We start from the raw sequence: 15,851 nt of genomic DNA on the forward strand, positions 1-15,851 counted from the left end.
GAAATGTCCTTTATGTCAATATCCAGAAAGGAATGTAGAGACAGGCTTTGTATGGAAAAGCAGTCGTCCACTTTCGTTTAAGTCAATAATAATACTGATGTAAAAAGTAATGAAATAAATGCATTTGTATTTGTATTTGTATTTTTGTATTTGTAATAATCGTGAAGTCAGTGTTAGGGAAATATTGGGATACTCACTGCGTAGGTCACGGATGTATTTCTGCTCTTGCTCCAGCATCAGCCTCATCGTGTGCACTTTGGACACCTCTAACTGCCTTTGTTTTTCGGGCTGTGGAACATAAAACATGTTTGTCAGTTCAAATGCTTTTTAATAAATAAAAAATTGTTGCAATTAGTGAGTTTTGGTTGTCACCTGACGACATACTTTTGAGAGTACGGTTTGTATTAACAACCGATGCTAGTGGGTTTTGGTTGGGAGTCTTCCTTACTCATTCAATTCAATTCAATTCAATTCAAAAATAATTTATTCAAGTAGGCTTAATAATGAATTAATAAGCACTTTTGACAAGTCATACAAAGTATACGTAAATATTACAAAGATTAATTAAAACAGAAAATAATAATATTAAAATAACAATACAATTGGTAACAATTAACAATAAATAAAAAGACCATGTCAAACACAAAAAAGGAATAAAAGTCAACAGAAACAATATAAATAATAGAAGTGCGTAAGTCAGCTCAGTCCCAGGCATTTTTGTCATTTACATAATCCTTGATATTATAATAGGCTTTACAAATTAATCTACTCTTAATATGTTTCTTGAATTTATTAAATGGAAGTTCAGTTACACTACTTGGCAGTTTATTGTAGAACCGCACACAGTTACCCTTAAAAGAGTTTTTGATCTTTTGCAGACGTGTTGCAGGCACTGCTAGTTTGTCCTTGTTTCTGGTATTAATGTTATGTATATCACAATTTCTTTTGAAGTTATCTATATGTTTATGGACATATACAATATTTTCATAAATGTATTGGGAGTATACGGTCAATATATTAATCTCCTTGAACTTATCTCTAAGCGAATCCCTAGCCCTCATTTTATAGATCGAACTTACTAAACAACTTATACCCAACACTCGTTTCTCTGTTGTATTTCATAACTTTAGATCATTTAGATTATTTCACGTGTAGTCTCATCCGCTACTCTTGATGCTAAGTGCACCATCGTCCACGGTGAGAACTCAAAATTCGTTAACTTTATTCCAAAGACATAAGGCCCAAAAATGGTCAATTAAGAGAGTTAGTACGCCCTTGTAACATTTGCAAGTGTTAAAATTTCATCACCTGTGTAAACACTGCCTTGAACCTGAAGGCTTTTTCAAGTTATGTGGCAGACAATGTATGTACCGATGAATATATTATGTAAAATGCGCTTGCTTTGTAACTAGTTTGATCTAGTTCGCTTTTATATTATGTACTTATAGCAACTGTGAAGTTATAACAATTGTGAAGGGATGACAATAGGTAAGTCTTTTTTGGAAATCATAAATTATAAAACATTGAGTAATATAATAACTTTATCTACAGCGTTTTTTTTTTCAATGCCATGAAATCTTTGAAAGAAAATAAATTAAGTTCATTCAATATTTAAACATTTTGTTTTGTCATGTCAACCGCGACAGCTGACCCGGTTCAACTTCAAATCCAATGGATGGCTTTGTCGCTTTTAGGGCTTGCAATTCGAATATTCGAATATTCGAATTTGTCGAATATTCGACCTGTTTTGATAATCGAATATTCGGCCGCTCAGGTTTCGAATATTCGAATATTTTTTATTACTATAAAAAATCTATGTCATCCGCTGTAGTTACAGTTTCAGTGTGTTTTACGGGTATTTACAGTGAATGAGGAACGGTAGGTACCCAAATACGAAGGAAATAATATTTTTACTGTATTCCTCTCAATAGACTTCGTGAATACAGTGAAACCTAACTCAATTTAAATGAAAACGAAATCAAAAAGTATGTTATTTTTACGGTGCGTAAGTTTTAAGTTAAAGGGTCATTCTGTTTATTCAGTACAAGCGTACGTTATGCGCGTTAAGCGAATTTTTGAAGTCTAAACCTTGCCACTTATCGCAATTCTCAAATTTAATCATACCAAACCTGCCCAACTTGGTAATCTAACAATGCACCTTTAGCTGACGAATAATCCACCCAGTACTCAACTAACTTTTTCCCTTAAATATTCCAATATTATATAATTAGCCGACCATTAGGAATAATAACTTGCCAAAACAAAGTCAATAAAGATTCAAAATACAATGAAATTAAAGGCCTTTTTACAGGCCTCTGAGTGATTAAATCGGAAAATAATTACCTACTAAAAAAAATTCTTACATACCTAGGTGTTTGGATGGTTAAAGTTATATTATTTCACGCAACGACGCATTTATAATAAGTTTTATCTAGAAATATTAAATACGTCTAATTTTGGCGTTTTACTAGTTTTTATAAATGTGGGCATCTTATAAATAGTAGGATGATAAAATCTAGTCAATTAAGTGGATTTCTGCCAAATATCCTTAGTTTTAACAATATGTGAAAAAAGCTTTTGAATAAAACGATAATAAACCGATTTCTCGTTCCTTTTCTTATTTTTTATAATATTCGAATAATTATTCGAATATTCGAATACGTCGTCAGAAAAAGTCGAATATTCGAATATCTGAAAGTTTCGAATATTTGCAAGCCCTACGCTTTTTATCAGTTTTTGTCACTAGTATATAACATCAAAATCAGGTTATAATTTCAGGATCAATTTGCACTTGGCCATGATTTTGTCTATTCTAAAATTGTTGTCACAAATAGGTAATACTTAAAGGTTTTTCTAAGACGATTTCCCTGTATCTTTTACAGTTTTGGATTTCCCCTCAGTGTCTCACTATCTATACATCGGTAGGAACAACTCTGTTTCCGTTATCATTATCAGTGATAATCAGTACGAAAATAATGATAATGACTCACATTTACAGGCTGAGGCGCGGTGATAGGCGTTTTGTGGCGCGAGGTGTTCTGATGCACCGTCAGGACGGCAGTTGGGTTGGCTGAAACGTAAATAAGGCTAAATTAAAATACCTAGGTATATGGTTACTTTTTCTATGGCCGCAATACATCTGAGATAATTATCAAATAGAGTCTGTGCAGTTGTACACTGGAATCGAAAGTATAGTAGTATGATATTCAGGGATTTTGAGGCAAGCAAATAAATAGGATTGCAAAATACAAAAACCAGGTATTTTCAGAATCTCTAGAATATTCGGTAACAAGCTATTATTTCACTACTTAGCCCAAAAATGTGCACTATTCAGTCTATTCAATACAGTTTAGATAACAATAACATTATCATGTATTTAGTCAAATAGCCATATGTTGATATATAAGTTACCTCGGATCATCATGACGACCTGCTGGTGCGTGTGGTGGTGAACAGGCACGCCGTCCACCCGCAGGATGCGGTCGCCCGCCCGCAGCCCGGCGCGCCATGCGGCCCCGTGCTCTTTTACTGACTGCACGTATACTGGGTTGTCGCCTGAAATGTGAACGAACATCGTGTGAGAATAAGGAACAAGTTTGGATACATTTCTCGACATACTACTGTTTCTTCAGGCTGCATTTCCACCGGAAATTAACGAAAATGCGTAGCGAGGGATGCGTTTGTTAAGAGCCACCACACACTAGTGTCTCCCAAGCGTCGGTGTCTAGTCAACTCTATGGCTACTGCTCGAAGCAACGTTGGCGCAACTGCGCAGCGACGCGACGCCATTTTCCATAGCACTGACTAGACGCCGACGCTCAAAGACCAGTGCGGGGTCAAGTTTAGTCTATGTTTGTATCTTACCGGACACTTTCATGCCGTATCCGTGCTCGTCGCGCACGACGGTGACGGTGAGCAGCTCATCGCCGCCCGGCGACCCTGCCCCGCCCAGCATCACCTGGAAAATAAAACAGATACGTCAATAGTGGTTATTATCATACTACTTATATAAACTGAAATAAATGTCATATACTAAGAAAAAAGTGACCAAGGCCTCCAGTGGCCCAGGCTGGAACTGAACCATCGTCCTCTGCTATCGCGGCAGGTGCCTGTGCCCAGAGCGGCATAGGTCGAATTTTTCCAAGTATATGCACTTCTTACTGAAGGCTTATGGCGCCCCCTGGCCACCTCTAAGGTAGAACATGAAAATAATTTAATTTGTTCTAATACTTCTAATAGTATCATACTACTTGACGATAAAACCTTAAAACAAAGGCTTTGATATCAATGAATTAGTGGTTATTTTACGCCAATCGAATTGTGGACCAAAAAACTACCATCACCAGGCAGACCTCGAAGGAGATAGCGGCACGCTTTGACGTCTTTTGGAAATATTTACCTAATATTGCCATAGATTGGGATTCGTGTAAGAATAAGAGCCTTTGCCCAGCAGTGGGTCATAAATAAGATAACAAATAAATATAAATATTTAAAATATTGGCACGTAAAGTTTTGACACTGTTTTCTAACTCCTCGCCATCTTAGAGTATTCCCGGTTGCATCCTGAAATTCCTCAAGGATCTCGAGATCCGCTTTAGCAAACTATTTACAATTTTCTATGTATTCATAAAGTTTATAAGAAGTAGTATGTCTCATAAATCGAACCATACTCTTATTTATGAGGCACTGTGAACAGAAAATGTTAAGCTAAGTTATGTCAATGTTTTCAACACGCGATATTTTCTCATCAAACTTCGGGATTGTTAGACAACGCATTTTGTAAGTACTATTAGGTATCTAATAGACTATCTAGTCTAGTTATACATTGTGGTTTGGGCTCACATTATGTTTATTTGGTCAACAACACTGCTTAGCTATTTGCATACATGCACATGCATTTACGCCTTTCCCATATGCAAAGAAAGAGACGTGTCTGGTCCAAGTCTGCGTTCATGTGATGTTAATTTGATGACGGTACACTTTCTACTCATTTCAGTCCCTTGACACGTGAACTAATTGCATGTGTAATGCCACATTACTCGCCATCGATATCGACAAAAATGCGACCCCGACATACGACCACAATTTTTAGGGTTCCGTACCCAAAGGGTAAAAACGGGACCCTATTACTAAGACTTCGCTGTCCGTCCGTCCGTCCGTCTGTTACCAGGCTGTATCTCACGAACCGTGATAGCTAGACAGTTGAAATTTTCACAGATGATGTATTTCTGTTGCCGCTATAACACCAAATACTAAAAACAGAATAAAATAAAGATTTAAGTGGGGCTCCCATACAACAAACGTGATTTTTGACCGAAGTTAAGCAACGTCGGGCGTGGTCAGTATTTGGATGGGTGACCGTTTTTTTGCTTTTTTTTTTTGCTTGTTTTGCTCTATTTTTTGTTGATGGTGCGGAACCCTCCGTGCGCGAGTCCGACTCGCATTTGGCCGGTTTTAATTATGCGATAACTCTGGTCTGATATATAATCTCGCATGCATATTTAGAATCCCGACTGTACCGCGCTCAAAAAAGCAAAAACCAATTTGCCAGCGTCTAACCAGGCTCGGTCCGGTCGGCTATCAGATTTGGCTAACTTATGCAAATAGGGCACGAGGCACGAACCCAGCTCATTAGGCAAGGCGCAGCTTGCATACTAACAACAATTCACTAATGATCGACCTTATTTCTTGGTGATAAGGGTTATGTATTATCATCAGTGTGGACAGATACAGAGGTACTGACGGATTTTGTAGCACAGATTGCAATGCGGTAGTTTTCTTGTTACTTATTAGGTACATACCTAAAGCCTAAGCTGTTGATTATGACAAGATACTTGCTGCTACAAAACTATTAAATATTTTATGTTTATTTAAGTTTATAAGTATAACATCTTAGTACGTTTAGTACGTTTAGTACTAAGATGTTGGTGTCTAAATTACTGTAGGCAGTCAGAATCATTACGAAACATTACGAAAACGCCTAGCAAAAATGCGATTGGTCGTTTACTTGAAAACCTATTGCAATAATAATAGATAACTTAGATAATACATATTACAACCTTTCCACAAACAAACACGTTACATTACAGATGATACACTGAAAGAAATATTTGCATAACTGTAACCAAATATTTGATTACAGCTTACTAAAAAATTGGGACTTGCGAACTAGGTGTTATCCATTACCAAACCGTGTTTTGCTATTTGTGTTGAGATATGAACAACTTAACTATTTATGTTACTATATTAAATTGTATGTTCTACTTATAACAAAAGTATTAGTCTAGAAAGAATTATAATATTTTGTAATTTACAACAAAAGTACCAGCATCATTTTATTACTATTGAGGAAACAATTTAATTATTTAATAACCAAATTGTTCATGAATCTAATATCTTCTAGTTGGTTGCAAACACAAAAATACTTTGTCATAATTAAATAATCCCACATTTACTTAGTAGTTTAACTGTTGAATTATTTTCTGAATTGATTTGTTTATTAGCAGCCACATTGTTCGTCAACTGGTAACTTATTTATTTTGCTGATGTGTTACAGTAGGTTAAGTTGTAAATAAGACTGTTTAGTCTGGTAACTAGTAACTAAACTGTTTAGCTACAAGTAGCTTGACCGATTTAGTAATTTATAATCAAAATGAATTGTAAGTATACCTTTTAGTAGCCTTACCATGATGTCTTATTGCAATTCTGTTTAGCACCTAAACAGAATTGCTACAGGACGGAACTACAGTCGCATAACTCCGTCCCTTAGCAAATCAGTTTTGAAAGTTTTCAGAAAATTAACATAATGCAACTTGATATGAATATTTGAATTGTATGGTTTTTAGGTAGGTATAGGTAGCATAGTAAAACTCTTCCTTTAAATGATAAGTATATGTTTATTCTAATAATTACTGTATTTATGAAGTCTTAAACAATATTACAATATAATCGTTTTTAGTTTATTTAGGTCTAATCAAAAAGTACCATCTCTTCCCAAGCGTCCTCAGTAAAAATAATTATAGTTCTACATATTTCTAATACTGTTCCCAGTAATAAGTACTGGGAATACAAATTCCCAGTTGCTAAGCTGAGAATTTATATTTCCAGTAAGTACTTATCAGTGGCAACAGGTAAAAAAATCTCAGCTGTCACTAGTGGTAACAAATTTGTATACAACAAATATTATCATTATCAGCTACTTAAAGGAAAATGCTCGAGTGCACAAGAGTACGTATTAAAGGTAACTAGGTAATCATTATCATTCCCATTTGTGGCCACTAGAGACATTCTAATACATAAGGTCAATGTGGCCAATTCCGTCATAGGGGCTATTCCCCCCCAGGAGGGGTTTTTACACACCAGTACAGATTTAGGTAATAATTACATTGATAAAGCAGTAGTGATTGCTTTTAGTTTCAGCTATCAAAAGTAGAGGGGCTTTTTTCCTATGGTTGATAAAAATTAAATATACGCTTGTATACGGAATAGTCCCTATGACGGAGTTGGCCGCACTGACGTTACAAACATTAATATAAAAAATATATGGGCAGCAGCTGGATATTTACCCAACAGGACGGGTACAGGGGGCGGGGGTAATTTTGGTAGCCATTTTAAAACACGCATCAACTGCATTTACAATAGACGTTACTTCGTAACGAACATTATTTACAATTATGTACCTGGCTGATATTTCTTTGATACGAGGTCCCACAATTACTATAGCCGGCTGCAACGTTAAGTCCATTCCGCGAAGTTTTTCCGCTCTGCGTGCGATGGTGTCTTCTATTTGCGCCGCACTTTTCACATGGATAATGAATCCCTCCAGCACCTGCTTAGACGGCCGCCAAGAGTATCGAAATCGATGCTGTGTTCTGAAATTAAAACATGCACATATCAGCATACCTATGTTCAATTGTTCACTGATAAAGGAGATAGGTACAATAGAACTTTCCAACAATTCCAACGAATGTCAATATAGCCAGTCCTTTCACCTACCTAATTGCGCATTCAACCCTTCTGGGCATTGAACACATTAGGTAGATGTCTAATAGTAACGCTACAACTCGCAAATATCATGTAATTAATTAATGTTATTAAATAATATTGTTACTTACCTTTAAATTTATCAATATACATAGGGAGTCCCCATGATTTCAAATACTCCTCCATGGTCGTAGTAGTACAACTTGTACATGAGGCATCACGCTCAGGCGGAGTTCCGGCGGACTCCGCCGCCGCCGCCTCCACAAATTCGTCCATATTAACAACAAGGGCTTGCCTGAAAGGTTTTTTAACAAAAACCATCAATATATTTAGTATCTTTGTAGAAACAAAATTTAGTGAACAACTTTACTAACGTTCCGGACTCACAACTGACAGAGGAAACAGGAACAAACAGGTTTGCTTCGGTCCATTTTATAACGTGCGCGTCGTTCCGTTTCACATATTTATAAACAATCACTCGTGCTACAGATAACAAAAGTTTGGTAGCTATCTTACTAAACATTGCGTACTTTATAACTATAGTTTTGTTAATTTCGTACATTTGCTTAAGCTCATAAACAGTTGAAAAGCCACTTAATTGTTACAAAACTATTTTTTGTTAATAAATAAAGTAGTAAATTGAAGATAACATAATTGTTTGTCAAATATCTGAATGATATTGTTTCCTGATTGTTATTTAGGTAAAATTATAAGTATGCGATTAGATTTGGTTAAAATCAATTAAACACATTAACAGTTAGTAATTATATACAGTTTAGTTATAACAACATTACACAGTTTGTTAATAAATAGTCCAACATACTGATAATAAATAAGGATACATTTAAGTTAATTTAAAAAAACGGTTTCGTTGCCGCAGCCCTACCATTTTGTTTAAGTTGATTAAGTAAATAACAGCCCAATATTAAATTACTGCACATCAAATACAAAATAACATGACTAGTATTGTGTACACCACAAAATTAGTTTTGTAAATATAACTAAAATTTGTTTCGCTGTAACTTAAGTTGAACTATTTCTTAAAGTACTCAATTAGTTCAGTTAATTATTTCTTTCAGTGTATTGTTATTACTATTGTATAATAACAGAAAGATCGTGCCCATCTCGGGCACGTATCGTTATCATTTATCAACTTGCGTAACAATATTAACAGTAGCAGGCATGATTGAATGAATGTTTTTTTTTTTTTTTTTTTTTTAATGTTGAGTAATGTCGCTGTGATTTCGGTAATCTGATGATCGTTCTGATGCTGGTATTTGTGTTGTTTCATAAAATATGGCACTTACGCCATTATAAGCTTTGACTTAACACTTTGCGAGTAAACACTAGTAACACTAATGCGTCATTTACACTTTGACGCAATGAGCTGGGCGTTACTACACAATGGGGCTTAGCCAAGTTGTCAATCGTTGATACAAAACGCCAAGCCTACATAAACAAAATAGAAGCCGGTATAGTCCATTCAAATGTCTACTTCGTTTTACGAAAAGTGCATTGTGAAGTCTCTTAAAGGATGGCTCACGTAACCGGGCCGTGTCCGGGCCGGAGCATCCGGTGCTTACTTTTCTATGACAGATAACAGTTAGTCATCCTTAACCTCTCGTCAGACCCTGTTAATTTAATGATAAAATATTAGGTACTCAAAGCCTATTTAATCGTAATATTGTCACCTCCCACTACCTATCTTACTTACTTACTTAACTAACCATAATATAAACACCCTCTTTAGATTTACCCCTAGAACATGGCCATGTGATTTAGTCGTGATCGTCTAGTCTAGCGTTAGGACCCCTCGAAGTGAACCGCGGTACCCTAGGTTCTTTAATGAGTATCAGCTAAATTTTGAACTCTGATTTTACTTACAATTACCTGGACTTTAGGAAAAATATATTACAATATTGAAAGCGCGTTTTGTTATGATGTTAACGAATAACTTACTAGAATAATTTATTAAAATACAGAAATAGTACCAAAAGTTACCAGAATTTATTATTGTAATGTAAATGGAGTTATATTTTACTTGAAGTGATATTATTTAGGTAAATGCAGCATATATGATAATATGAATATAAAAGAAATATGTTTGTTAAAATGAGTTTAAAAATGGGGTTGGTAAAAGCCTGCTACAATCTATTAAGCCTCCGGGATAACATATGAGTAGCACTCCTGGGGTAAGCCCATTTACACCCTAGCATTTAATATTATTATCTACCAGCTTCTATTCGAAATATGCTACCCATACGCTCGATGCAGGATTGGGGGCTCCTAGTCCAATCAGCAAGGTCAATTGGAACTCCTACCCTACCTCTTTAGCCAGACGGGCTATGACCAACACTTCGGAACCTATGCGTGCCTAGATGACTATGAAGAGAAGTGTCAAAGTATCCATCAGTCATCAAAATTACTATTCTTTTTTATTTCAAAAGCTAGGGATGCGAATCCCATTTCCATTCCCCAGAACTAAAATATAAACTGTATTTCTAGTTTTTTAGAAGTATGAACGAAGTACTAAGTTTATTTGTTAAACTATATACTAAATTTTATGAGACTGAAATATCAAGATGAGCATTATTTCACTCAAATTATCCTTTGGATTACTCTTGCCTGCCAAAGGTTCCCTAAAACAGCTAGTCGTCGATTTTCTATCTCCGAATAGACTGTGTTCCTAATCCCAACTTGATATTTATGATTTTATTGTGTAAATACCTTAGAAACATAATTGTAATTCTCAGTACCTCGTCTTTACACCAGAAAACCAGAACTTCATAAATAAAAATAGAGATAAGATTTTACGTTAGTTATTTTCCCCAAATAATTTAAATATTGGAAGATCTAAGCAATTCAAACCCTATACCTATTTACGCACAATTTTAGTATAGCGAGACCGTAGTTGAAGTCCCTTAAGAAGAAAAATACATCAGTTTTACAGACCAAGACTAAAACGAACCCTAAATTCCGAATAATTAGTGTGTGAATTTACCCTAAACCTACCCTTGTCCCTACTCTAGTATAACCAAAGCACAGTTCGTACTTACCATCGACCTGGTACTTTGGAATATACGCAAGTGTATCCCTACTAAGAAGCTGTAAGAGTTCGGCGAGCGATTCCGAGAATGCAACCTAACAGCTCGTGGACTTGTCTCCCCCCATGGCGGGTTGCACAAAGGCAGGGTGGCAACATGGGTAAGACAGGGCCCTATTATGTATATAAGTGGTATAAATAAATATATTTAATATACGAAGCCTCCAAATACTGTAGATTTCAAATGGGCCCAGATTACTCCGGATGATGCGCACGTGACATCCCCATTATTCATCTAACAGCTGGACATTGGAGAGCTAAGGAGGGAGACGTTTTTCACCTTCTATGTTGGTAAAGAGAAGGTGCCAAGATAACCCTCATCTTGGAGCAAAAAGACTCCTAGACTGCTCACATTTAACACCGCAAGGGGTGAGCGGTCCAGCCGGACAAACAGTCAGTCCAAACAATGATCTGGTTTTAAAATATATAGCAAAAGACCCCATAGTAAAACACTAAAATAACTAGGTTCAATTTTACGAACCAAACTACTCACAAAATCAAACTAACTAAACACAGAAGTGAAATTCCCTTAAACACCGTTATCTAAGTTCAGTTTTATGACGATATTGTCCCCACAAAACCAAACACAGACACGCTTTCCAAGCCCCTGCTATGCAACGATATTGTCCCTGCATAACGTGACGGCACTTAGAAAACACAGTGTAGAAAACTTCACTATATTTAAATCCCGTACACGGTAACAAAGAATCTCCACAAAAGTCTAAGATCAGCTTTACGACGATATTGTCCCCGTAAAACCAAACACAGACACCATTTCCACGTTTAAATTCACCAGGATAATTCCCGGCAAAAACAAACATAGTAACAGTAGTAGAGGAACTTTGCTCACCGAATATTTAAACGCCCGAGAACCAGAGTCACTGCTAGCCGATGGTTGAAGAATGAATGAATACCGGCGGTCCGCTCCTGCCTTTTATACTCTTTTACTGGCGACATACTGGCGACATAATGGCGACATACTGGCGACATAACGGCGACATACTGGCGACATACTGGCGACATAATGGCGACATAATGGCGACATACTGGCGACACAATGGCGACATACTGGCGACATAACGGCGACATACTGGCGACATAATGGCGACTGGCGACATACTGGCGACATAATGGCGACTGGCGACATACTGGCGACATAATGGCGACATAACGGCGACACAATGGCGACACAATGGCGACATAACGGCGACATACTGGCGACATAACGGCGACATACTGGCGACATAATGGCGACATAATGGCGACATAATGGCGCGACAATGGCGACATACTGGCGACACAATGGCGACATACTCGCGACTGGCGACATACTGGCGACATACTGGCGACTGGTGACATAATGGCGACACACTGGCGACATAACGGCGACATACTGGCGACATAATGGCGACATAACGGCGACATACTGGCGACATAATGGCGACATACTGGCGACATACTGGCGACATACTGGCGACATAACGGCGACATAATGGCGACACAACGAGACAAACATTAATCAGAAAGTACCAGGATACCATGACTGAGGAAGAGGTCATTTGCCCCGTACCTATTAGCGATATGCAACCGACGACCAGTGATTTATCAAGACAAATGTTTACCAAAAGTACCAGGCTACCATAACCGAGGAAGAGGTCAAAAGTCGTAAAGTTCGATGCTACCAAGATCTATCCCTTTCACGCTTGCGTCTTAGAGAAAGACGGAGATATTCTCAATGACGTCTACGCACACATTCACAGGCAATAGTCGGGTAGTCAGTTTGAGTAGACTAAATTATAATAAAAGGGAACGCTTTATGGCCCCTCTACACGCACGAACCTGCAAGTGTTATTTTACTTTGAGATACTTTCAGCCTCTTTCCGAAAAACACTCCTGTGTGGAAGTATTTTACGTTCACCAGTAGCAAACATACTCAAAACATAGCGGGAAGTTTAAAATCTTAGGCGTTTTGGACTGTTTGTATTAACTCTGTACTAGGAGTTCAGACTTCAATACGACCGAACGTCACGCTGTCAATGTCACTGTCATTCTAATGCCAAAAGTTCACATATTTGGGTTAGTTTCAACTTGTAACGGTTATTTTACGCAAGTTATTAATCTAAATAGCAAAAAATTTATAGTGGGTTATATATTTAATGAAACCACAAGTGGTGAAATACGAAAAAAAGTTGTAATTGTGACATTATTCATTGGAATCATGCATGAAATACGCGACTGAAAGGGATTTTAGTATTCAAGGTATTTCTTTCTAGTTTGTGTGTTTTGTAATGAACAAATTAGGTTAATACTAGGTATGTAATAGGCATACGACCAGTCACATCCGCCCCCGATTTAAGTGTTTTATGAATTACAACAGTAATTTGTAAAAAACTTCAATCTACTCTAGATTAGTCGGAAATATCCCCCCCTTTTCTAAACGTGTAGTGTGTGTCTCAATACTAAGTGACCGCTAGTGACTCAGCTTTGAAATCAGTCCATCAGAACTCTGTCAATGAACCATGACAGCCCTTTCCCCAGTCACCTCGCTCCGCCAAAGATAACCAGATTGTGGGTCTAGCAGGTTACTAATTAACCCGTTCTTGCTAGCTCAACCCGGCAGCACGGGTATTACTCCTGTCTCTACCTTTAGCGCCGTACACTTCCGTAGAAGAGCATCTGATGAGACAGCAAAAACTTCCATGCAAAACGAAGAGACCTTTAATTTTTATAAGTACGGAGCTTTCAATCTCCATTGCCAGAATTCAAACCAAACTTCGTTGCCTTATCACCCCCAGCCACGTTTTCTTGGCGTATGTCTCGTATTTGAATAAAATACACCGACCTTTAAGTTTGTTTGGGTGTGTTTTTTTTTTATAGAAAACAAACTTAAAATTGACACAAGTACCTCAACATGATACGATAAACATATAAAATCAAAGAATCATTAATCCAAATTAGAAAAAAAAAATTGTCAATAATTATAAGTCATACCACCAATAAAAACAACATAAAAGTGTGAATACATTAAATAATTATAACCTCTTGAAAAGAGCCTCGCCCTTTCTGGACGCTCACAGCTCATCAGAATATGTCGAATGCCGATATATCTCATCCAAGACGAGTGAGTAGTTTCGTGAAAGTTTTATTACCTTGTGGAGTACTAGCCATAAAAATCTACCCTTTAAATGGGTCGAATCCAATGGATTTTATCCTACTGATAAGATTTTTCCTGGCTAGTTGTGTTTTCCCCTCCCTCCCCTGATAGATCCCCTGCAAATACCGACAAATCTAGTTTGACTACCATCTAGCTTTTGTCTATCTGTATCGATCCTTTCTCAGCAACACATAAATACATTCCTCTACTAAGCATCCATCATTTCATATACATCCCACATATAAATCCTCACATACTCATATCCGTAAGTGCAATCACTCAAATCAGTATTGTTCCTTCCTCATGCTCAGTTTCGCTTCGATCTTAACAGACAGCCAACGCTTCGATTAGTAATCAAAATGAGGTAATATAAACTTTTATTTATAATTATGTAATCATTTGAAAAAGAGAGAGTAAAGAAATTATTTTGTCCTGACCATGAGGTCTCCATTCCAATATTTCTAGTTCCAGATGATTTAAAAAATAACTGTGGCACCTATCCCGAGCCTACCCTATTTTTAATTTTTCTTGTTATTTATTAAACATGATCTATTTAGGGAAAGAAAAGAAACATTAAGATAATTAGCCGTAGGTGGCAGAGAAAACGACTCATCTGCGTATAACTTTAATTGCTAAGTGAAAATAAATAAGGATAGAGAATAGCGATCTGCACAGGCACAGAGTGGAAGGTTTGGGTGAACAAAATAACGACCTCAGATGGTCTCGACCCTCAGTCATGAGGATTCGAGAAAAGAACAAGCGAATACTACTGCTGACTGTACATACAATTAATGGAAAATTAATTTTGAAACACGCTCAACTATTCTACTGTCAACCCCAGATAGTTGACTAATGGCTGCTTGCAACGTTTAAATATTGCTCTAAAAACGACGAAGCAATAACCGTGTACCGGCTGATTGTCATACAATTCCGATCTAACCACTTTAACATTGGGCAATTTTGTTACTAAATTATAAATCAATTAAACCAGAATGTGTTTAGTACATTGAAAAAAAAATATGTTGACTCTACTTGTATTTATATATTGATTTTATATGATTAGCCCATTGGCCAGTCAAAATAATTCAAAACGTGCTTACGAATAAACAAAAATATCTGGGATTCCCAGCCCCGCTAGGAATACATAAATATAAAACTCGAAAATGCGCGCCCCCCAGAGTCAAGAGCCAGCCTGATCGATCCCTCGTCCCCGCAATCCCCAAATAGAAAATCTCATCGAAATCGTTAGAGCCGTTTCCGAGATCCCTGAAACATACAAATACACATGAACTGCTCGTTTAAAGGTACATATAAGATAAGGTTCAAAGCAAGAAGGTTCCAAGTTAAAATTTATCGGAAATTATTTCCCAATACAATACCGAACATTTATAACGTTTGTAACGTTGATTATGATGATGATGATGATTCATAAATACTAATAAACTACAATACATGCAACTAAACATACTCAAAAAACGATTTGTTTCTATAAACTTTTAGGTAGATACCTATTTTAATGTATTTTTTTACCTAAGGTCATTGACCTGTCGCACTTACGTTGACATCAAATAACTATACCTACAAACATACAAGAATGTTATACCTTCATAT

At 36.8% G+C, this 15,851-nt stretch overlaps 1 protein-coding gene across 1 annotated transcript in view; it reads right to left on the reverse strand.

The window, feature by feature from the left end:
• Positions 1-15,851, reverse strand: part of LOC134658789 (uncharacterized) — a 248,583-nt gene that overhangs the window by 190,094 nt on the left and 42,638 nt on the right. Inside the window, exons 2-5 of the mRNA XM_063514436.1 lie at positions 3,865-3,958; positions 3,412-3,555; positions 2,991-3,070; positions 198-288 (exon numbers count right to left, since the gene is read on the reverse strand). Of these exons, the coding sequence (XP_063370506.1) occupies positions 198-288; positions 2,991-3,070; positions 3,412-3,555; positions 3,865-3,955 (406 nt within the window). The 5' untranslated portion in view covers positions 3,956-3,958. The remainder of the gene's footprint in view (positions 1-197; positions 289-2,990; positions 3,071-3,411; positions 3,556-3,864; positions 3,959-15,851) is intronic.

The sequence above is a fragment of the Cydia amplana genome, chromosome 23 (assembly GCF_948474715.1).
Source record: "Cydia amplana chromosome 23, ilCydAmpl1.1, whole genome shotgun sequence".
Taxonomy (NCBI): Eukaryota; Metazoa; Arthropoda; class Insecta; order Lepidoptera; family Tortricidae; genus Cydia; species Cydia amplana.